The sequence below is a fragment of the Rhea pennata genome, unplaced genomic scaffold (genome assembly GCF_028389875.1).
Source record: "Rhea pennata isolate bPtePen1 unplaced genomic scaffold, bPtePen1.pri scaffold_33, whole genome shotgun sequence".
Classification (NCBI taxonomy): Eukaryota; Metazoa; Chordata; class Aves; order Rheiformes; family Rheidae; genus Rhea; species Rhea pennata.
Genome location: NW_026907680.1, coordinates 410080 through 433309, shown reverse-complemented (window position 1 = coordinate 433309; position 23230 = coordinate 410080). Strand labels below are relative to the sequence as shown.

General features: G+C 45.0%; 1 protein-coding gene across 1 annotated transcript; it reads left to right on the top strand.

Moving 5' to 3' along the window:
- The first annotated feature begins 3527 nt into the window (after positions 1-3527).
- Positions 3528-17201, top strand: LOC134154658 (transmembrane protein 209-like). Its single transcript, XM_062601337.1, has 16 exons — positions 3528-3554; positions 4400-4451; positions 5216-5342; positions 5459-5517; positions 6258-6389; positions 7375-7613; positions 8025-8233; positions 8706-8877; positions 9830-9901; positions 11039-11135; positions 12696-12818; positions 13247-13344; positions 15349-15463; positions 15564-15661; positions 16482-16555; positions 17147-17201. The coding sequence occupies exons 1-16, from the start codon at positions 3528-3530 to the stop codon at positions 17199-17201; spliced, it is 1749 nt and encodes a 582-aa protein (XP_062457321.1).
- Positions 17202-23230: the final 6029 nt, after the last annotated feature.

The following is a 23230-nucleotide window of genomic DNA, read 5'->3' as shown; positions in this document are numbered from 1 at the left end:
TGCAGAAGCAGGTGCCCAGCTTGTGAGGGGGGAGTGGAGATCCTACTCCCCCTGTGCTCATACCACCTCCCCGTGTGTATATTTGCAGTCCATTCCCAGTCTCCTCACAGTGCTCTGCACAGAATGCAGCAGCAGGTGGAAAGAAACCACGTCCAGAAGCTAGGGTACGTGCTACACAGCCTGTGAATGTAGGCCATCAGAACACAGGAGTGGTAAGTGTTCCTGACTGGGGTCCTTCTTGTGCTAGCCTGCATTCTGCAAATGCATTGTCCTGTGGTTGCTGGTTGTACAAGAGCCCTTCCAGTGCCCTTCTTTGAGCCCTGGCTGACTTTGTCCAGGGCTTTGAGTTCAAAGGCGGTGCTCTAGTTTTACAATGCATCTCTCAGTGCTGCACTCTCCATGAACACGCCTGTAGAGCCACTGGGGTCCTCTTTCTGGTGGCAGTGGAATTTCTGGTTCTTTCTGTGATAGAAGATGGGCAGTTTCTGCTTAGCTGCGTGATTATTGAGATGCTTGGTGCAAACAAGAAAGGGATATTCAGCCTTGTTCAGCTTTCCTTTGGGGCAAAAGGATGCTGACAGGAAGGTTCAAAACAAGGTTCAAAGGAGAGTGTAAGTAACCTTCCCTTCAAGAAAACCACCATGTTGAAGCCCGCACTTGCTGCTCCTGGAAGTGACAATGCCCTCCACAATTTATTTGGCAGCAGGAGACATCGGAGACTGATCCCATGGGAAAGGCAGGGAACCCTGCTCAGGCTGTGATGTAGCTGGGGAATGTTGTGGAGCCCCTTGCTCTTCTGCAGCTGGGGCTGCAGAGTCCCTGCCTGCAGCAGCCGTTGTCCGGCGGGGGGCCCAGGCCAAGCCAGAGCCAGGGGCCTGGTGATTGCCGAGGTCCTGCAGTCTCCAGATGCTGATGAGGAACATGTGGAGAGCAGCGGAGTGGACTTGGAAGTGGGGCACATTGCACAGTGTGGAGTTGTCTTGCAGGTGCAGGAGGGTGCTGAGAATCTGGCTGAAGAAAAGCCCAGTATTCAAAAGATCGTCCAATACCAGCTGGGAGAAGACAAGCAAGTGACCCTGAAGGTCTGCTTCTCCTGCCTAGAGGAAGAGGAGGAAGGACTGGACAGTCAAGAGGGGCCTTGCAAGACAGGGCAGGTATGTGGCAGCTCCAGGAGAAGCCTGGCAGAACTGAGGGGCAGTGAGGCAGCAAGGGGTGCCACTTGTAATCCCGGAGCCACTGTGCTGCCGAGAGCGTGCTGTGACTTTTCCTGACATGGGCTTGATGTGGCTTAAAGCCTGTCACTAAGTCCCTCTCCGCAGCCCCCAGCAAAAGCCCAGCACTGCTGTGGAGCTGAAGGGCTGTTTCTGCAAATGGGAGGAGGGTTGAGGGAGTAGGGGAGGAGATAAGCAGGAGGGCTCTGAGGCCGAGCGAGAGAGACAAGGTGCAACCCCATTGCCCCATGAGCAAGCCACAGGGCTGGCCTGGGCTCAGCCTTGCCTTCCAGCCAAGGGGGCAGCTGTTGAGTGCTGAGAATGGCCTTCAACAGTGGCACCTGCAAAATCTGAGTAGCTGAGCGCAAAGGGATGCTTCCAGTGTTGGTGTGCCCCTTTGCAAAGCTCTCCTTGACTGCTGAATACTGGACACAGGTACCCCCCAGTCTTGGTTCACAACAGATTAGCAGTGTCCAAACAAGGTCTCAAGTCCCATGACAGTCAATATAGCAAAACCATCAGCGAACACTAGCCTGCACTACTCTGCAGACTTTCTCAGCCTTTCTAGTGGGGCAGAACACAGCCTGTTCATTTCTACCTTCTTCCCAGGGGTTAGAAGAGCTGTGTGCAGAGACACAGCCAAGTAGCAGCAGGAGCAGCAGCAGCAGCACCAGCACTACTTGTGAGCCATGCGAGCACCCAGGAAGTTCTCTGAAGCTGAATTAAACCAACTGCCCCAAGTCGGGTGGCTCTTGGCTGGGTGTGCAGTGAGCTCGTGCGTTTGCAGCATGGGAACTTTGGAGAGGCCTGAAGAGCAGAGCTGAGGAGTCAGGGCTCAGGGGCTGCTGCCAGGGCAGCTCGCCGCCGCGGTCATGCTGTAGCTCTTTGGCTGCAGCTGTGGTGGCTGTGGCCTAGGGGTGTGCTGCGTCTTGTTGGTGCCGGAGAGAGGCGTGGAGAGGGCCGTGCCATGGCCAACGCATGTCCTGGGGCCAGGGGGCCTGTGGGGAGAGGAGGAAAAAGCTGCTGTACGCCTCTGAGGGGAGGAAGTGCTTGAGCCTGGACCCCCCTTGCTGGGGCCCAGTGCTGGCGTCGTGGTGGGAGGGAACTGCCAGCTCTTGTGTGTGTCTTGGGTGCCCTTGAGTGCTGGGCTTTTGAGTGCTGGGCTTTTGTGGGCGTGAGGGGAAGAAGGCGGGTGCCCAGGGCCAGAAGGGGAAGCGGCCACCCCGGAGGCTTGGTGCCAGCAGCATCCATGGCCACCTGGGCTGTAGCACCCGGGAACTAGTGGAGTTGCAGAGACCGAGGGCAGGTAGGAAGGAGAGCAGCAGAGCCCAGAGGCTGGCCTTGAGGCGAGCAGGCTTCCCCTTCTGCAGAGACCTGCTAGGGGGACGCCAGGGGAGGCACCTCAGAAGGGCAAAGGAGCTCAAGAAAGCTGGCAGGCCTTTAAGCTGCTGAAGGAGAGCCTCCTCCAAGTGCCACTCTGCTCCACCTTGACACTCCAGCAAGCCCAAGTCAGGGCAAAGCCTGCGGCCCCTCACTAGCAATGGCGATTCTGGAGGACCAGGCTTCATCGTTCCATCTGGTGCGTGCGCATCTGCAAATGCAGGAGCTTTGCTTGAGAGCCTGCTCAGGGAGACTTTCATCAGCACTACATGAGGATTGAGTCCCCTTCTCTCTGCAGACTGACAAGCCTCGGTAAGGATCTGCACCTCAGACCAGCTTCTAGCCTCTTTGTCCTCCACACATTTTCCATTCCCCCCACAGCAGGAGAAAAAGCGAGAGAAAGCGCCCATCACAGAATCATTGAAGGGTGGAGGTTGGAAGGGGCCTCTGGAGATCATCTCGTCCAACCCCCCCTGCTCAAGCAGGGTCACCTACAGCACACTGCACAGAGTGGCCAAGCGTTAGACACTGTGTTTATCGATAACTGTGCGGTCTAGGCTTGTAGTTAATCTCCTTTTTTAGGCTTTCTTACTTTCAGGTTGGTGCTTGGGATCTGAGGCAAAGGCAGGAAGGGTTTTGGAGCAGCTGAGGTTGTCCGCTGGCCCGTGCTCACAGAGCGGTCTGCTGTAACTCGTTGTGCTCCCTTTCAGCGGCCAGCGGTGCTTTTATTCCTCCCTGCTCCTCGTGGTGAGGTTTGCAGGCAGGAGCAACACATTTGGCCAGGCTCTGGCGTGGGGCAGCCGGGGGGTGTGCCCGCACGCGGCCGTAGTGGGAGCCGAGCAGGGGAAGGGTACGGCCGGGTGTGGGCACGGCCGGTGGCGGCCAAGGCGGGCAGCAGGGTGCGGGGGGCGTCGCGGCTGCCGCGCTGGGGCCGCCATGGCGCCTGGCGCCGCTTGCGGCCGGGTCGGGCAGGCGCCATCGGCCGGGGCGTCCGGGGCGGCTGCGCGAGCGTCCCCCTGGCAATGGCGTCCCCCTGGCAACGGCGTCCCCGCCCCCGCGGAACTGCCTCCAGTGACGTCACGGGTCCGCGCGACCAATCGTTGGAGGCGGCTGCGGTGAGGGCGGCTGCGGTGGGGGCGGCAGGCGGAGCCTGGGCCTGGGGCGGGGCCTGGGCGCCCTCGGGGGCGGAGCGGAGCGGAGCGGCGGTGTCGCCGCCCTCCCGGGGCGCCTGCTCGTTGCGGGGCCGAGTCTGCTTGTGGTCGGCGGGGTTTGGCTGCGGGGGAGCCGGGGCGTGCGCGCTCAGCGCCTGTCAACGAGGCCTGGGAGCGCGGCGGGCCGCTGGCAGGTGACAAGTGTCTGTGCGTGTCGTGGTGTGTGCCAGAGTGGGGGGGGTGTGGGGAAGGGTCTAGGGTGGTGGAGGTGGGAGAGGGCTGTGCGTGTGAAATCCTGTCATTTCAGTTAAACCGCGTGTTCTCTGAGGTAACTCTTGTATGTTTGTGTTCAGCGACGAAGTAGCTGAGAGGTTTTGAAGCCTGTGGCCGGGGGAGGCGTGGCAGTTTCCTGCGCTGATGGGAGGAGCAGGGAAAGTGGCCAGTGTTACTGCTGTTGTGTGCGGCATTTTGTGGCGTAAAGGCGGGGGGGTGTGCGGAGGGTCTGGAGACGGACACGGGCGGGGGTTTTCAGTAGGAAAGCGGCCGGGCTGTGCACGGGCGAACGTTGTTTTTCAAAAGCGGAGTCGTCTCCCCCGCCCCCCTCCCCCCCCCGCCGTTAACGGCATCTCCCCGGCAACGGCGTTCCCCCCCCCGCAGAACTGCTCCAGTGACGTCACGTCCGCGCGACCAATCGTTGGAGGCGGCTGCGGTGGGGGCGGCGGGCGGGGCCTGGGCCTGGGCCTGGGCCGCGGCGCCCTCGGGGGCGGAGCGGAGCGGAGCGGCGGTGTCGCTGCCGACTCAGGGCCTGGCAGCGAGGCCTGGGAGTGCGGCGGGCTGCCGGCGGGTGACAAGCGCGCCCGCGTGTGTGTGTGTGTGTGTGTGGCATGGTGTGTGCTAGAGTGATGAGAGGAGTAGAATATGCAGGAAGCGTTATTTCTGTTACATAGGGCATTTTGTGGTGTAAAGGGGGGAGGGTGTGGGGAGGGTACAGAGCTGTCCTGAGCTGACAGAAGGAGATAGGTGGGTGTTTTCAGTAGGAAAACTGCCAGGTTGTGCAAGATGTTTTCTTGGTCTGTTTTCCTTGCTTGGAGAAGGCAGTGTTGCCTCAGCATTCCGAAAAATGCTATTTCTCAAAAACGCTGTTGGAATCTGGCTCTCTTTTCTGTCCTCTGTACCTCAGTGGAGAAAATGGAAACTGTTTCACTGTGAAGAGGTGACAGTGCTTATGCAGTTTATAAGAGGAATATTGTTTTGGGTTTTTTGTTTTTGTTTTTTGTTTTTTGTTTTTAAACCACTGAAGCTCATTCTTAACACTACACACGATTTGGTACCTCAATGTGAAGTCCTTTTATGTAATTTCTTTTTGCTTTTTTACTTTTTTAAAGGTCTTGTACAGAGTGAGAATCTAACTGTATATAAATTTTCAATCTTTAACTTTCTTTGTGTGCTTCCTGTTGCAGACAATGGCGGCAGAACAGATTTCTGCAGCTTCGCTCCTTGACAGGACTGTGAAGATTAGGAGGGAGGCTGAAGAGCGGAAAGTGGTCTGGGCCTGGGGCCTCCTTAATATGTCTGTTGGGGGGATGATATATACTGACATGTATGTTGATTGTTATATCTGACTCAACTAAGTAAAGCATTCTACTTTGTATATGCTTAAATATTTCATAGGACCCAGTTACTGTTAAATTGATCGCTTCTTCCTTTTCTTTTTAGGACTGGAAAACTTATAAGTTCCTATTACAACATCGCATTTTGGCCGCTCTGGTATATTGGTGAGTTGTCACAGCATGTGAATTAGTTTTAGGGAGGAGGGAAGGTTTCAGCCTTCATTCTTCTTGCTGGGGAAAGCATTTTTAAGGTTTGGGGTTTTTCGTTGTTGTTGTTGTTTTTTAATAACCAAGCTTCATTTTGTTTTCCTTTATCCCTTTTGGTGCTGTTGGAATTTCATCATTTTAGTGACAAGTAAGAAAGAGTGTGAAGAACAGGTTTCCTACCTTAAATGTGTTTAATGTGTGCAATAAGGCTTTGGGGAATAGTTGAAATAATAGCGTTGTGTTGTATTGTAGGGCTGCAGGACATTTCCAAATAATCAAATTTGGTTTCAAATGAGTAGGCTCAAAAGTAGTTGTATCTAATACTATTAGCGGATGAAAAGGAAGAAGAGTGAGAGCAATGTCAGGTAACGAGTGACAGAAGGTTTGGCAGAAGACACTTGATAAATAGCATGAAACTTCATTGCAGTGCTTTGTATCCTGTCTGGAAAATACCTTTCGCTTTTACAAATACATATTGTAGCAACAGAAATGAATTTCAATATAGAAAGGAAATTTATCTCTAATGGTTCTTGCATGAAAAGGAGAAGTTGTCTTACGTCCGTGCTCAGACTGGCAGTTATTGGTAGCCCTAACAATAAACTATTCTTGATTTGTGTATAAACTTGTTTTCTCAGATCATTTACTGTTACTCCTGTTTATGGTGCCTAGCATGATAAAAACCTTTGTGTTTGTTCTAGAGCTTGCGCTTGTATCCCTGTTCAGTCTGAATGCCTTATTTGATTTTTGGATGTACTTCAAGTACACAATGGCACCAACTACCTTGGTCATGACTCGTAGACAGCAGATCCTTCTAGGGATGCAGAATGCAGGTAGGTGTTATAAATTATAAATACTTTTTTTAAAGATGATATCTTTCTCAAGCCCACGAATCTTTAGTGAAGTGAGTTCTCAGTTACGTCATCTGACAAGAGCAGTAAGATGAACTAACTGCAGCCTATAAAAATTCAAAATAAAAGTGATAAATTGATGAGCAATTAAGGGGAGAAGTGGAGAGGAAACAACCAATACAAAAGGAGAAAAGGAGAGTGGGCTGTTAAAGGGCAGTGAGAGAGACTTAAACTTTATGAAGCTGGACAAGGAATTTGTAACCTATAAATGGGATTGAGAACAAGGCAGAGTGTATAGGTTTGTATTTAAATTTGGTATCCTACTATCATCATACTGACTGGAGAGCGCCAAATTAGAAAGAGAAAAGAGACCTTAGTGTGCAGTCTGAAAATGACAGGCTAGAGAGCAGTTGCTCTGAAAAGTTCTGAACGTCTAAGTGATGTTGTAAAATATAGAAAAACTTGGCAGAGTTTGAAAATACAGCAAAAGCAAGGTGCTAGTACAATGTGTTACATACTACTAGGCTGCCTCCAGAGAAAGAGCGGCAGATACGGGAGTAGGGTTATATCACCGCAGCTGAGGAGTGTAATATCTGGGTTTGCACAGGTAAATGAGACATTAGATGTGCTAAAGACACATGAAGCAGGCAGGTAGAGTAGCTGACCAAATAAGTTACATAATTGCCTCAGGCTATGCAAAGGTGCTTGGTAGAATTTAACTGAAATTTTAAATTGTAGAATTTGTATTGAATTATGATCACGTGTCCCAGTTTTCTGATTTTTATGTCTTTGGGGTTGACTGCTGAATCCTGTAGGGGTCAGACTAGAATAGTCTTTTTAGTGTCCTAGAATTTCCTTAAGGGAAGAGAGTTGTGTATGTGTGTTTTGCTGTGTATTTAAAGTGAGGAGGAGAGTTCTGGGCTGCTGCATGTACAGTGCTGATTGTGGTTTTTTTTGCTTATTGCAGCGGTACAAATAATTCCAGCACATGAGCTGGCAGCGAAGAAAGTCCCTTCTTCTACGCCTTCTCCTAGAGTCCAGGGTCAAACTGTGCTGAGTTACAGCCCATCCCGGCCCTTCAGGGCCAGTCCAAAGTTTACTTCTGGTTGTATCTCAGGGTACAGCCCTCAGCGGCAGGCTCTGTCAAGCAACAGCGCTTCTTATAGCAGTGCTTTAACCTATTCACCAAGCAGCAGCTACAGTAAGGTAATGACCAAGGTGGCTTCAAGGGGAACGGTTTGGCTTTGCTTATCGTGTCCTTGTGTTGTGCTGTAAGCCATTGGAGGTGTGCGGCCGGCAGTGGAGGGTCCTGTGTGTGTGTTCGCTTTGTTTGCAAAGCAGATGAAATTTGTCTTGTCAGTATTCATCCTCTTTCCCTGGTGTTAATTTATTTGTTTTAGAGTAGCTAGCTTGTTTCAGAGCACAGCAAAAATAAGAAACTAGAATGTAACTACAAAATAGCAAAAACCTTCCCCCAAACGAGAGCATATTTTATAGCAGCAATCAGCAGAGTAATCAATTCTTATGTTGAGTCGATCTATTCATTTAGTTTATAAAGTCAAAATGGAACTCTCACTTTCCTCATGTGACACAACTGTTTGCTTTTGTTTCCCAAAGCTTTCCAGCTTCAGCTCTTCTCCTACTGGTTCACCATATGCCTCAAGTGTTGGGCCAGTGGAAAGCACCGGGCTAAGGTCTCGTTGCCACTTTTCACCAATGCGGTATAATTCCCGTATGAGTCAAGATGATGAAATCACAGACCGCAAGTCACTGCAAAAGTACCTTCGAAGCGAAGAAGAGAAACAGCGTAGACTTCAATTGGGTACGTAAATAACTTCATGTAGCCTGAAAAGCTTGGCAAGGAGGGGATGTTGGTTTTATTGATGAGGAGTGGATGAGAAAAGTTGGAAAAGATTCCTGCACAGAAAGAGAGCTGCTGAAGTACTAGTCTATATTATAGATATACTAATAATCTCTGTAGCATTTGTTGTGTATAGTGGACTACAATGAGTTGAAGGGCTTTATCACCTCGATGAGAGGGATATTTTGTGGAGAAGGCAGTTGAGCTAAAGGTGGTGAATTACCTGCAGGCAGTTTTTGTCTGGGATAGGGACAGTGCCTTATTAATATAAAGATGAAATCAGTGTTTATGCAGACAGATTTTGGTGTATGTATTTATGATAATTCATGAGCACATCTCTCCTGTCAAAGCCTTAATATAGTGACCTATTGCCTGCAGTGTTGCTTCTGTGATTACTTGGTGATAATTTTATGGCTGTTCAATGTCATTTCAGCAAGTTCATGTTCCAGCTCTCCTTCCAGCAGCCCAACCTTTTGGAACTACAGCCGTTCCTTAGTAGAGCAAGCACAGGTGCTGAGAAAGTACCAGTATCAGGTGGCTTGCATGCCCCAAGCTCCATCAGCACACAAGGACGAAGCTCGTCTGAGCTCTCCACTGACTGCAGAAGAAGTAAGCTCAGCACCAAAGGAGCCAAGAGAGAAAAACAGGGCTCTAAAATATGTGGCTCCATCCAAATGTGAACTCCGTCAACGGTGCTAGAAAGGGAGAAATCCTATAGCATTTAACCATCTTCATACAGCTTGTAAGACTTTTTGCCACAAGGGGTATACATTTCAAATTCCGGACTGTAAAATTTTACAATTGTAAAATTGTAAAATGATTTCTTCCTTGGTGAGCAAGGTACCTGTGTTTAGGTGGAAAAGTGACTCCTGAGAGAATTTCAGGTTTCATGCTTTGTGGTCTTTGTAATTAACTAATACTCACCGTGTAGGCCACGGTGGAAAGCTGGAAACTTCTGTTGGTTTGGCCAACTCTTCAGAATTATTTTATCTGAAGTTGTTTAATATTACTGTGTGTCTGAGAACAGACAGACTTCGAGTTCAACTCAAGAATGGTGGTTGCGGAACTTTTGTTTACCATTTTGTACTCTGGATAAAATAAACTTGTGACATAAAAAATGACTGGAAACTGACCTGTACCTAATGTAGTGAAATAGTTGAAGGTGTGTAAAATTGTTCTCCTTTACATTTGTGTCTGGAATAAGTCTGATTCAAAAGAATGTCATTAACGTAGCTTTTAATTAAATTTGATCTGTTTTCTTTATGTCGTACATTAACTTAGTCTACCCTGCAACTTGGACCAATTTTATCCTAACAGAGCAGGGAACGCAAAACTGTGCGTTTGGACTCACGGGAGATTTAGTGTACTGTGAACAGAGAGTAGGAGAGTAGTATGGTAAGCTACTGTAGAATTCACATGATACAGCCATTAGATGAGAGTTCTGGAACAAATGCAATTTGAATTATGTGCTGTGGCTGCGGTCAGAAAACATCTTAGGGCCTAAAAACTCTTTAGTATTCTGTTAGGTTGCTGTATGTAGGTAATAATGTTCTTTCCATAGGTTTGGGCAAGGGTGATCGTGAATCGACGACAGCTTGATTACCTGGATTCCTGGACCGCTAGGTTCAGAAGTGTAAGTCCGGTCCCTATGAACTGCCTGTTCTTGCTGTTAGAATAGGTACAGCAGAATGAAAAAGTACCTCAGTGCTCCCTGTATACCTAAGGAAGTGAGAAGAATTACATATTTGAGTCTATTTGAGGATTAGGGTGGGCTTGGACATGGAGACTAAAACAGCATGCTTGTAACAAAGAAGTATTAAGACACATTTTCAACCTGAACTTTTGCACTTGCTGGCCTAGGTGTTTTCTGTTCTGAAAACTTCACAGTTGTAAAGTTCACCCACCTTTGAATGAAGACACGTGCATCTTAACACACAGTGGATGTGAAAAGACTTGTTTTTTCTTTCTACGACCCAAATTTCTGAATTTTTTCTCGTTTTTTTCTCCTGTATTTCAAACTCCTTCTGGACTCAAATAAATCATGGGAAATGCCAGCCCGTTGACTTTTTCCAACAGCCTTGAGGAGTGTAATAAGAAAACAAAGAGAAAATTTTGGTCTTAGGCAATTGCTTTGGCAAAGGAAATACAATCACATACTATGACAAAATAATTTGTAAGCCTAACTTTGAATTACCCCTTCAGTCAGCAACTATCACATATGTAGTTCTTCTAAGTAGTGGGACGAGTGAAAAGTAAAAGATTTCTATGAGATGTGGGGTTATGACTGTTCTGTACCAGATTCCTAAGCATCTGTTCATAAACCTACAGGCAGCTTGGCTTCAGTTCCCAAACTGTGTCACATACAAGTGTCACATACTGTGTTTATCAGGCCCTTCATTTCCTGAAAGGGTTTTGAGAGGGAGTGGACCCATGAAAGTTTAAATTACCACTATGAGTGTCGTGCAGTGCCTCAGAATACCCCTTTTCTCATTGTTCAGGAAAGCTTTATCAGTATCACTGCTTTCTGGAGATTTGTTTTCCCAAGTCCTCTATAGTGAATTTTTGGCATTTTAGAGGGTGTTTCTAGAGCCAATCACCCCTATCTAAATTGATACTCTTTAATTACTTTTCCTCCTTGGTTGACTTCAAAGTTCCTGTTGTTAAACTCCTTTGTGATTGTAACAGTGATGCTGACTAGAGAGTAAACTAACATTTTTGTCACATTCTTGTTGCTTCTAAGCTTTTTAATTTTTGCATTTCTCTTTCCTAGTGGATTAATGAGACTATTTTAGTGCCACTTGTACAAGAGACTGAGTCTGTGAGCAGTCAGCTGAGAAGAATGGGGTACCCAGAAATGCAGGTTGGAGGTATGATGATAGAGTAACTGGGGGGTTCCCTGTGGTGGTTGGTAGCAGGCCACCCCATAGCAGGGCACTGCATAGGTAGTATAGAAAACAAGTCTGCTAAGAATTACGGTTCCGTTTCCTGTTTGTACTGGTGTGATCTTTGCTTCATGTAATGCATTTTACTAAACTGGAAGGATTCTTCATAGGATTTCTGGAAATACTGATAAAGGCATGCTGATGCTGCAATAGCATAAAATTCTTAAGCCTCTTGTTTCCTCTGAATTCATTCCTGGAGAGTTAAAGGCTCAGATTAACATCCTTGTATCTTAAACTGTCAGAAAACTATCACACGTTGCAAGGATGGTTGCCTGTCAGCCCTCTCTGTGTACGTTAGTATGTGTCTTTCCAAACTTCCTTAAAATCAGCTACTTCCTGAAAAACCTATTGCTGTTCCTTCCTTAAATTGTTACCTGCTATCTTGTCTGAAAGCAAACAGGCCACAAAAAGTTTTATGAAAACTTAGATGTGATACATTGTATCCAAATAGTGTTTAAGAACTGAGAAGTCATCTTATGACTGTGATAATAATAAATCTATAGACCTAGGAAGTATTTATTTATTTATTTATTTTAACTTAAATTAATTCTGTTATCACAGGCGATTAATCGTTTGCATTTAAGATCTAAGATCATTTTAAGGTTAAGATACATTAAAGTTTATTTATTTATTTATTTTAACTTAGAATAGTTCTGTTATCAGAGATAGGCTATTAATCGTTTGCATTTAAGATCTAAGATCATTTTAAGGTTAAGATACATTAAAGATTATTTAAGTACTAGGAGTAGCACTAAGTGGGGTTGGGGAGGATAATCTCAGGTGTATTTTGGAGAGCTATGGGCATTAGAAGAAAAGATCTTTTGGTTGGGGCAGTTGGTTTTTGCTGTTTTGGGGTTCCCCCCCCCTCCTTTTTAAGCATTTTGATGAGCTAGAATTCTAGCTAAAATTTCATAGTGCAACTCTGAAGGAACTCCTTCCATTGCCTTATCACATGCATATCCTCCTCAATCAAGAGCAGGATTTGATAGGCTTCATTTAAACAAAGCCTACTTTTTTTTTTTTTTTTTTTGGGGGGCCTGTTTGTAGTCTGTCCTCAAGATCTGCATCTTATCACTTACTGACCTCATCTCCACCTTGCTGCTCTCCTACTGCTCTTTAAAATGGATGTTACTTCTTCCCTTTTTCACACCATATGTTTCTGTTTTCTTATGGAATGCAAGCCCTTCAGATAAGGGTCTGTCGTCTTTTGCGACCGCACAGTGCTGCATAGCGTTTATGTTCTGTGGTTTAAGGGAGACAGCTAGTACTTCACTGGGATTGGAAACAAACATTTGGAGTATTGGATAAGCTGTTAACTTTGTATAAATCTTAGTAAATTATCTTAGTAAGTTACCTTAGTAAATAGTGAGACAAAAAAGCCAGTTCCTCCTTGTAACATTGCATTTGTTAATGCCTTGTAAGGGAGAATGTTCAAATTTATGTCGTGGATGCAGATGTCGTGCTGGCTCTTGTCGCATGCTGAAGCCAGCATCAGCAATCTGAAACAAGCAGCGCTTGTTAAAGCTCCAGTCATGCCAACTCTGTACGCTGTAATGCAGTATTTGGATATTGCAGCGAACCAAGAGTATTTGGTGGAAAGGGTCAAAGGTATGTGGTCAACCATACTGACTTTAAAACGTTTCCGTTAGCTGGGTCAAGCGTCGGCGGTGTCAGATACCCCGTCAATTAAGAGGTTTGAACTACAGTCACAGCGGGGAGAAGAGCTGCTTTTCAAGTAGCAGAGGTAGTTTTTGCAACTTCCTCTTTTCAGACCAATGTAATGATGTGGGACTTGGCATGGAAGTTTTTATTTCTTCTCTCAGTTTGGGGTGTGAAGTGTCCTATTTAATCCCTTCATTAATTACCAATAAAAAATACCTTGTAAACTCCACTCCCCTAACTTTATAAGCACTTCCTTAGTTTAATTTTTCCTATTTTGTGCACTGAAAATACATGCAGTGTTCTTGAAGCTAGTGTCAAATATGTCCTCCTTGCACCTTCAACCTCCAGTAGCTGAATAAATTTTGTTTTTTCAGAGCTTTCTCAGGGAGGATACATGAGCTCATTCCGATGGAACAGAGGAGGAGATTTCAAGGGCCGTAAGTGGGATGCTGACTTGCCCACTGACTGTGCTGTAAGTTTTCAAAGAAGGCTTAATATAACTTCCTAAAGTGTGTCTTTCAGGGTAGATTTTTGTGTGTGGTAGCAATTAAGTCTTTTGAGGAACATGGTCAAAATCCTGTTTGCCTCCCTATCCTTATAATCCCATTGTAGTCAGTGAAATTATGCAAGGAATAATGCCAATGGGATTGGACATTGTGCAGATCACAAAAATGCGATTTCATGTCTTAGTCTTAAGCCGGCCTCTTATTTAGACTCATCTGAGATGTCAGTCAGGTAACTGTTTTGGGAGCAACCTGACAGAAGGTAGTGGATTTGTTAGAGCAATATTCTACCTTATTAAAAAAAAAAAAAAAAAAGAAAAAAAAAAAGAAAAGAAAAAAAGTCTGCTTTAACCAAACCTCATAATTTCTCATGCAAGATGAACCTTAAAATTTTCCTTTGCTGTAATGGTTAGAAGAACGAACGGATTAAGTGGCGTGTCTTGATGTTTATTTAATTCAGTAATATTTCTTGAGAGATCCACAGGGATTACATTATCTTACTTGAGAACAGACTTGTAGTCATGCTTAGCCAATTAATGCAAAAGGTCAGGAGAAAGCACTTCAGTGAATACAGTGACTTGAAAATTCAACTGAAATAGTTAAAAGAAAGGCCACAAGATAATCCAGGGAGTGGAGAACAAGCTTCATGTGTGACTCTTCAGTTGAACTCTGTATTTGAAAGGAGAGTTCAGGTGATTTGATTCCCTCTATAGATGTTCAGTTACTGGGGAGAAGCAGAAAGAAGATTCATATGCAAGTTTTACAACCTTGCTGACAAAGATGCAACAAGATTGAATTGCTGGAAGCTAAAGCTGAGCAAAATCTGTCTTGAAATAAGATTTGATTTTCTAGTTGTGAAGATGACTAAATATTTGGGACTGACAAGCTGGGAAGCAGCTCTGGCTATCTTGGTAGACAGCAAGCTGAGCAGTTTGAAAGTATTAAAGACCGTAACACAGACCATCACTCCCTGAATTCATTGTCTTTTAATGAAACCAGCTAAGAGAGATAGTACTGCACAATGTACTAAACTTGTAAAGATTCTGGGAAAGAAGTTCTGATATAACAGATGAAATTAATATTGAACACTTGTCTCGAAGCTTTGGCATTAACTTAAGACAATAAGTGCCAAATGAAGAGTTTTTAACTGTAATGTTAGTCTCATTGCATGCAACTTAAAGCAATAATTTCCGCTAGACCTCTTGAGGCTTTGGGCATTTAGCCCATAGAAATTCTTCTGTCTGCCAAACAAATCCTATGTTGAACACAGGAGGTATCATACTACAGAGTAATTTGGTCACGCTGCACCCAAAGAATGTTGAGAAGTCTACTGTAAGAGTTAAAACACAACATGCAGTACTGCGATTTTCTCGCTGTTAGCTAAGAAGATACTTGTTCTAGGACTTTCTTCCAAAATGTTGAGAGCTGGTAAGATTCATGAGCAGTCCAAGTTTGTCCATTGATTTTGTTTTGCCATTTTTGACAAGAGAGGAGCAACTTGCTGGGTAAGTGTAGTGTTTGGAAAAGTTGTCATTAGATCGGATCGGCCTCTCTAAGCCAAATCTTTGCAGCTAGCGTAGAAACCGTCATGAAATCAGGTATCTTGTAGTTTGTCCTACATATGCTATTCAGATCTGTGACTCTGCAAATTCTGTGAGATGTGAAGATAGTTACTTGTATGTCAGGAGTTCAGTTCACATGCAGCACCTTTTTAACGTGTTGTGACTGAAAGGGTTTCATTTACAGGAAGAATAAACTTGTCTTGACATCTGTGGCGTGCCCTGGACCATTGAATTCAGTGCTCTAAGTGTTAAGCTGCCTTGGGCTTCTAAACATAGTGGGATTAATTAAGTCCATGATGCAGCAACAGACTCTCAAACACCCTAACTAATGTCTGAGATTATGGAAAGAAAGCTGCTGTCCTGTCAGTCTTCTTAATGATACTAAAATGAGATTTGTTTTTGTTTGCACAGATCCTTATGCACATATTCTGCACTTACCTCGATGCCAGACTGCCCCCTAGCCCCAAATACCCTGATGGCAGAACCTTCACTGCCCAACACTTTGTTCAAACACCAGATAAACCAGGTATTGGCATTCTTGGACTGCTTGTTTAGCTGCTGTTTACTGCTTGGATCCCATCAGCGCTCTTAAAATCCCTATCTTATTTTAAAACTTTAATTCACAGACATTACAAATGAAAATGTATTTTGCATCTACCAAAGCAACATCAGTCCACCCCACTATGAGCTGATCTACCACCGCCAGGTCTACAATCTGCCCGAGGTATGATCGCGTTAGTTTTTTCTGCTGTCAGGAAACCTTGAGCAGACCTGATCTGTTTCTTTTTCATTCTTCCTTTTCCTTTGGAACTAGCCACATCTATTGAATATGTAGGCTGGCTCGGTGCAGAAAGCAAATGTTACCACGATCTTTGACCATCGTGTGGTATTTAGTCTGCTGCTGAACGATAGCTTCAGTGCCTAACTTAGGTACATCAGTGCCCAGGCAGCAGCTTCCTCTTGTTGTTTATTTTCTGATGATTTATTCTAAAATCCTAATTTATGTAAGCTCTGAGGTGTGTTGCTATTCCTCAGTGCCAACGAGACTGATGCTTGTCTGTAAGAGTTTTTGGAGGGAAACATCTAATCTCAATATCAAAATACTAGACTTTTCCTGTACATCTTGATTTTATGATTGAGCCCCGATTGTGACTTGATTTTCTGATTTCAGAAAAGCTCTTTTAAAAAGCATTTAAAAATATTTGAGGGTGATAATCCATCTAGAAAACAAGCTTGGTCTTTTTCTGGTGTTTGCCTAATTGAAAGATAAGAATTGAGGCAAAACCCCAGCAGTCTAAGCTGTAATACCATTTCGCGAGGTCTCTGTTATAGTTTTTTCTCATCTCTGATGATATAACAGGCCGACAGGGCGCACACTGCAGTATATGTATCTTGCAAAAAGTTTTGAAGGAAAAATTGTGCTGCTCCACCTAAGATCAGGACAGGGGATGACAGTTGTTTTAAATAAGACATTCTAAGATATTAGTATGTTTGTTTGCATGTGATTTCATTTCCAAGTTTTTTTCTCTTCCCGTGGTATTCAGGGCAGAAACAACATGTTCCATACATTGCTTATGTTTCTGTACATCATAAAGACAAAAGAATCTGGGATGCTTGGGTAAGTGTCAAACGTTCCGTATCATTGCGCTGCGCATGAGATCTGAGCAGGAGCTTTCTGTTTTGAAATACCGTAACTGAAGTTGCTATCATAGGACGATACTGATGGAATTAAAATGCTCTTCTCATTTTAAGTAATGGCTGCCTTTTTACAAAATCATGTAAGTTTTGTGTGCACGAGCATGCAGGAAATGTTTTGTGCTTTTCTTTGGTCTTGTGCTGGCTGAAAAATCCTGTGGAGTCCATGCTGCGGAATAGTGGCCTTGGCCAGACAACCAGGTTGCTACCTTCTTGCTAGAAGTACTGTGCTATTTATAAACAGGAGACAGACACTGCCATAGTGCTGTAATCTCTTGGTTTTGGCATAACAAGAGCAGTTTCGAGTGCACAGTGAAAGCTGCACTGACATAAAAGCAATGTCCGGACTTTTTTGTTCTGAAAGAGCTGTCTTTAATTCGAGGTGAAACATGATACCTACATAAATGTTAAAATGCTGATGTGTGGGATTGGCAGTTTTTCTTGTAATGAAGATTTGTTTTAAATAGGAGCTTTAACTTACTTGTGTCTTATCGTTATAATGCTGTTTTTGCAGGCGAGTGAATTTTGGTGCATCAGGAGTCAACGTTCTAGGGGTGTTTGGAGAGTAACATCTCTAGCAGGACTGCAGCTCAGAAGAACGATCCTGCTTCTCCGACAAGACGAACTGAGCAGCATCGTTTCACTTGTTGCCTTGAATATGGACTATGAAATGGGATAATTTAAAGTCTGCTTTATGGACAGAGGGGAAATGTTTGTAATTTCTGTACAGTTTTGGGGAGGATACTCTGTAAAACGTTGTATTGTTTTTTACTGATGAAATGTATCTAAACAGGAACTCCAGGCAGGTCTTTTCTATTTGGCTCCTCACCTTAACAAATCATATTTAAAACCCCCTTGCTATTTCTCTTGCATTTACTCTTCAAGCACTCTAAAGAGCTTAACTGCCCGCAGGGCTCAGCAATGAACCCGCGCTTGCCGCATTTGGGGGTGGAATGCAGCAGCGCAGCTGGGACGTGTCTCCCGCAGTTGTACCCAGCCGCTCGCTGGCGAGCAGTCCCTTGAAAAGACAGTTACTGCAACGCGGCCAACTGCCGGATTCACAAGATCCAAGAGATTCCAGACGGGCATAACAGGCGCCAAGTTAGCGCTTACACCGATTTTTGGTTAATTTAATTAGATGCGATCTGAAAGGACGTTGTCTTTTATCCCTGCTCATTGGAATAATTGGATTTTGTGACCTCTCTGGATGCTTCAGGTGTCTCCACCGCAGATATAAGGGAAAGAGAAAATTTTTTGACTTGCTGGTTTCAGTAGGTATTTTTAAAATAGATTTAAAACAAAACAAAATAAGCATACCATTCAAATGTGACCATCTTACAAAACAGAAGATGTTGTGGGTGATTGAGTACGACTAGAACATTACCCTGCCTTTGCTTTTTAATTTTTTAAAAATTCTTTTATTTCTCACGTTAGCTTTTCTGCTAGCAGCTCCTTACTTTTAGGGCCTTGCAGACTGGCATGTGGCTTCAGCATCCCTGCATGAAACCAGAGCAGATACACCTGCGTGGGCTCATCCCAGGAACTTAGGGGAACATCCCGAAGTTCCTGCTGCCTTGCCAGAGCGTGCCCAGAAATGGCTTTTTTCTCTTTTTTTCCCCTGGGGGCGAGCGGCCGCCGCCTGGCCAGAGCCTCCAGCTTCTCGGGAACGAGTCAAGCTCTGGGGCCGCCGGCCAAGCTGCGGTTCCCGTTGCAGTGACAGTCTCAAAGCTCGGGCAGCAGTGGAACGTCCCCGCTGCGGAACGACGCCTGTGCGAGCGTCTCACCATGCCTGCGCCTGCCGCCGTTCCCCTTCTGCGGAATTGTCTTTTGGGGGAAAACACTTGCCTTTGTTTCAAAGAGCGGGCCCTGCTTTTTAAGGGGGGGGGATATTTCTCTAAGAATTCCCCCCTCTGAGACTTGTTAATATCACTTATCTAGCAAGTCTCATTTAAACAACTTCAATTATTCTTACATGAATGTTAAGTTAATTCTAAGTATTTCCCATGGCATGGGTAATCCAGGAGATTTGGGGAATAGAGAAGCAAGCAGTAATCTGAGTCACTTTTTCTGAAGGCCCGTATAAGCTACAAAATCAGGTTAGCTGTACCAATGAGCGTGCATAACAAAGTTAACAATGTCCTCATTTTCCATCTTAACTCTATAGCAAACAAATTAAATTAAACAAATCAATATTCTTGTAAATCAGCTCTATCTATAATTAACAATACTATCAGAATGCAAAATAACACCTAATAACACTTAAGAGCACTCTATTTCCATATAAAAGAGTTCAATTTTCCAAGTGCAGTTCATCACTTTTGTAACTTCTGTGTTCTTCTCTTGGGAGCTATCTTGTGGGTGTGGCAGTCCACGAGTCATTCAAAGGTGCCTTCTGTATTCGGGAATAGTGGGTCCAGGAACTTATTCCCTCCACCTTTACTGCAGTAGGAGTTTTCAGAAGCACCAGGTAAGGTCCTTTCCACTTTTCTCTTAGTGGTTCTTCTTTCCATGTCCGAATATAAACTAGATGCCCAGGCTTGAAGTCATGCACAGGGGAATCCAATGGAAGGGGGGTACGTTGATTAAGGTACCTATGTAAAGATGTTAGTACCCGAGACAAAGACAATAAATACTCTCTCAACATTTCTTCCCCTCTTACATGCATTTGATCACTTCGTCCCCCTATTTCATTAATTGGGTAAGGTTTCCCGTAAAGTGTTTCAAAAGGGCTTACTCCCTCTTTTATTCTTGGGGTTATTCTTATTCTCATCAAGGCCATTGGTAATACATCTACCCATTTAAGATGGGTTTCCTGACACAGTCTTGAAATATGTCTTTTAAGTGTTTGGTTCATTCTTTCTACCTTACCGCTAGACTGGGGTCTGCATGGAGTGTGTAATTCCCATTTCATCTGTAAAAATCTGGATGTTCCTTGAACCACCTCTGAAATAAAATGAGGTCCATTATCTGAGGATATACCTTCAGGAATCACAAATCGAGGAACTATCTCTTTTAGTAAAATCTTAATTACCTCTTTTGCACGATTGGTGGAGCATGGGAAGGCTTCTGGCCAACCAGAAAATGTATCTACCAAAACAAGTAAATATTTAAACCGACCACATTTAGGCAATTGAGAGAAATCGATGTGCCAGTGTTCCCCTGGGGTTAATCCTCTTAGTTCTCCCATAGGTGGTTTCTTCTGAATTTTGGGGTTAGTTGCACAACAGGTGGGGCATCTCCTTACAATAAGGTCAGCATTTGATAGCATCTTTGATCCCACAGCGTATCTTTTTTACGCTGCTTATCATAGCATCTGCTCCCATGTGAGTTTCTTCATGCATTTTTTGTACATTTTAGCCTTTCTGCCAATTGATTGTCTGAATATTCAGGAGGTCTCATTTGCATTTTTCTACTGGGTAATAAAGCCCCAATCACCTGTCCTGCTAGTGCTGCCTTTTTGGCTGCCATATCTGCTCTCCTGTTTCCTTGTGCCACTTCACTATTTCCCTTCTGGTGGGCTTTGCAATGCATTATAGCTACTTCTTTGGGTTCCATTATTGCTTTGAACAATCTTAATATCTCTTGTCCATACTTGATATTACTTCCTTGAGAATTTAAGAGCCCTCGTTCTTTCCAAATCGCTCCATGAGTGTGAACTACCCCAAAAGCATACTTTGAGTCAGTATCTATATTTACTCTTTGGCCCTTTCCGATTTCAAGGGCTCGTAAAAGGGCAATGATTTCAGCCTTTCTTGCTGAGGTGTTTTGTGGCAATGGTTTAGCTTCTACTTCTTTCCACTGAGTCACTACTGCATATCCAGCCTTTCTCTCTCCATTCTGTACAAAGCTGCTACCCACAGTCAATTTGCGGGCCTCTTGTATTAATAAAGACAGTGGCTGCTATAGCCCGGAGGCAGGCCGGCCATCCTTTACTTACTTTGTCTAATTGTTTAGAAAGATATGCCACCGGTCTTTTCCGGCTCCCAAGCATTTGGGTCATTACTCCCGAGGCCACCTGCTGCCGCTCATGCACATACAATTGAAAGGGTTTAGCCATATCTGGGAGTCCCAGTGCTGGAGCTTCCATCAATTTCTTTTTTATTTCATCGAAACTAGCACGGCATTCTAGGGTCCACTCTAACCATTCTCCCGGACCCTTTAGGGCTGCATATAAAGGTTTAGTTATCAGCACAAAATTAGGGATCCATATACGGCAAAATCCTGCCATTCCCAAGAATCCCCTCAGCTGTCTTTTTGTGCAGGGTCCTGCAATTCGGCATATAGCCTCTTTTCTTTCCGCTCCTAGTGCACGTTGTCCTTTTGATAATTTAAATCCAAGATATTGGACTTCCTTCTTCGCAATCTGAGCCTTTTTCTTTGAAACACGATACCTGGCAAGTCCCAAAAAATAGAACAGACTCACTGTCGCCTCTAAACATATTTGCTCTGAATCTGCTCCACTCAAAATGTCATCCACGTACTGTAAAAGAGTGACATTTTTGTTACCTTCCTGCCATTGGGCTAGTTCTTTGGCCAAGATCTCACCAAACACGGTAGGGCTGTCCTTGAATCCTTGAGGAAGAACCGTCCAGCATAACTGCTCCATCCTCCTCGTAGTGGGACTTTCCCATTCAAAGGTGAAAATTGTCTGGCTTTGTTCTTCTATAGGAATACAGAAAAAGGCATCTTTTAAATCTAGCACTGTAAAACAACTGTTAGTCTCAGGCACCGAGGCTAAAAGAGTATATGGGTTTGGCACGCTTGGATGGATATCTTTTGTTATTTGGTTCACTGCCCTCAGGTCCTGGACCAGTCGATATTCTTGGGAGCACGGTTTCCTTACCGGCAGGATTGGTGTATTGAATTCAGACTGACACTCTCTAAGCAAGCCATATTGCAAGAAGGCATTAATTAGGGGTTCCAATCCTCTACGTGCTTCTAGCTTGATAGGGTACTGATGCACCCTAACTGGCTTCGCTCCTGGTTGCAGCTCTATTTTGACCGGAGTTGCGTTTTTTGCTTTGCCTGGCTTTGTTGAGGCCCAAACCAAGGGAATCACCGCATCCAATACACTTGAAGGGATACTTGCACTGTTATCGTCTGGAGCCGATCCCATCAAAAGGCAGATTTGTGCTCTCCATGCCGATTCTGGAGGGCTGTGGAGCTGCACGGAACTCTCAGAAAAGGTCACCTGCGCATTCAGTTTGCATAGTAAATCCCATCCTAATAAAGGGAGGGGACACTCTGGCTTATAGAGAAATTCATGAGTCAATTTAGTACCTCCAGTCGTGCACTCCATTGGTTGCAAAAATGGCCTCAAAGCTTTCCTTCCCGTAGCCCCAACAATGGTGGTAGCAGTCTTACTTAAGGGTCCTTTACAACTAGTTATCATGAATGAGTGGCTCCACTATCTAATAAAAAATCTATAGTTTCATTCCCCAGCTTTACTGGAACCAGGGGATCAGCTGAGGAAATTCTGATTTTCTCCCCCGGTCCCCTTCATTCCATATCTGACTCCTCTCACATAATTAGGTCGGTGCTTGCTGGGCTCTGTAGCTTTGCTATCCTTCTTCGATTGGGACATTCATCTTTCCAGTGCCCTTCCTGCCTACAAACTGCACATTGATTTGGACCCAAAGCGGGTCTAGGGAGGCCTCCTCCTGGCCTCCCTCCCCTTCCACCTCTTCCTCCTCTGTTACCTCTCCTGCTTCCCCTGCCCCTGCCTTGGAATTCATTCCTCTGGACAGCTGCCAGGAGAGAAGCCTGCAGTTTCATTCGATTTCTCTTGTTCTCTTTTCATCTCGATTATTCTGTACCTTATACGCTATTTCTATCAGCTGTGGAATAGACATTCCCCCAGCTCCATCTACCTTCTGCTGCTTCTTTCTAATATCCTGAGCTGACTGGCCAATAAAGAGCATATTAAACAGCCTTTGATTTGCTTCCTCATTTGGATCCAGGTCTGTCCATTTTCTGGCTCTTTCGCATAATCTTTCATAAAAGGCCGAGGGATTTTCTTCAGGCCCTTGCTTTACTTCATACAATTTTGACACAGTCTTTGGTTTTGGAACCCCGTACTGAACCTTATATAAAAATAGCTATTGATACTGCTTCAATAGCTCCCTACCCTCGCTCCTATTTGGATCCCACTCTGGATCCTTTCTGGTGCGTAAATAGACCTCAGGATCCCCCTTTCTGTCCCTTCTCTCACCCTCTTCTTTTGCCTTAGCAATTACCAGCCTCCTTTCTTCTCCCGTCAGGAAAGCATTCAACAGCGCCTGCACATCTCCCCAGTTAGGATTATGAGTTATCATAATAGTCTCCAAAAGCTGATGCAGCTTCTCAGGATTTTCCCTATATGATCCAACAGAATGCTTCCAGTTTAGTAAATCCAAGGTTGTAAAAGGAACATGTACAAATACTGGCAGCCCTTCTGGTCCCACCGCTTGTCTCAAAGGAGCCTGTAGAACAGGTTGTTTCCGTCTCCTAGTTTGACCAGAAATAGGGCTGGACTCTTGGCTTTCTAGCGGGGGGGCCGATGCTTCAACTGCGGTGGAATCGTTTCCACAAGAGGGGGGCACTGTCAGTAGTTGTACAT

Excerpts from the sequence above, each read along its gene's own strand:
- LOC134154658 (XM_062601337.1), top strand. The coding sequence starts at position 3,528 with ATGGCGCCTGGCGCCGCTTGCGGCCGG. Across the intron at positions 8,234-8,705 it reads CGTAGACTTCAATTGGGTAC|TTCATGTTCCAGCTCTCCTT; the intron begins GTAAATAACTTC and ends CATTTCAGCAAG. Across the intron at positions 8,878-9,829 it reads CTCCACTGACTGCAGAAGAA|GTTTGGGCAAGGGTGATCGT; the intron begins GTAAGCTCAGCA and ends TTCTTTCCATAG.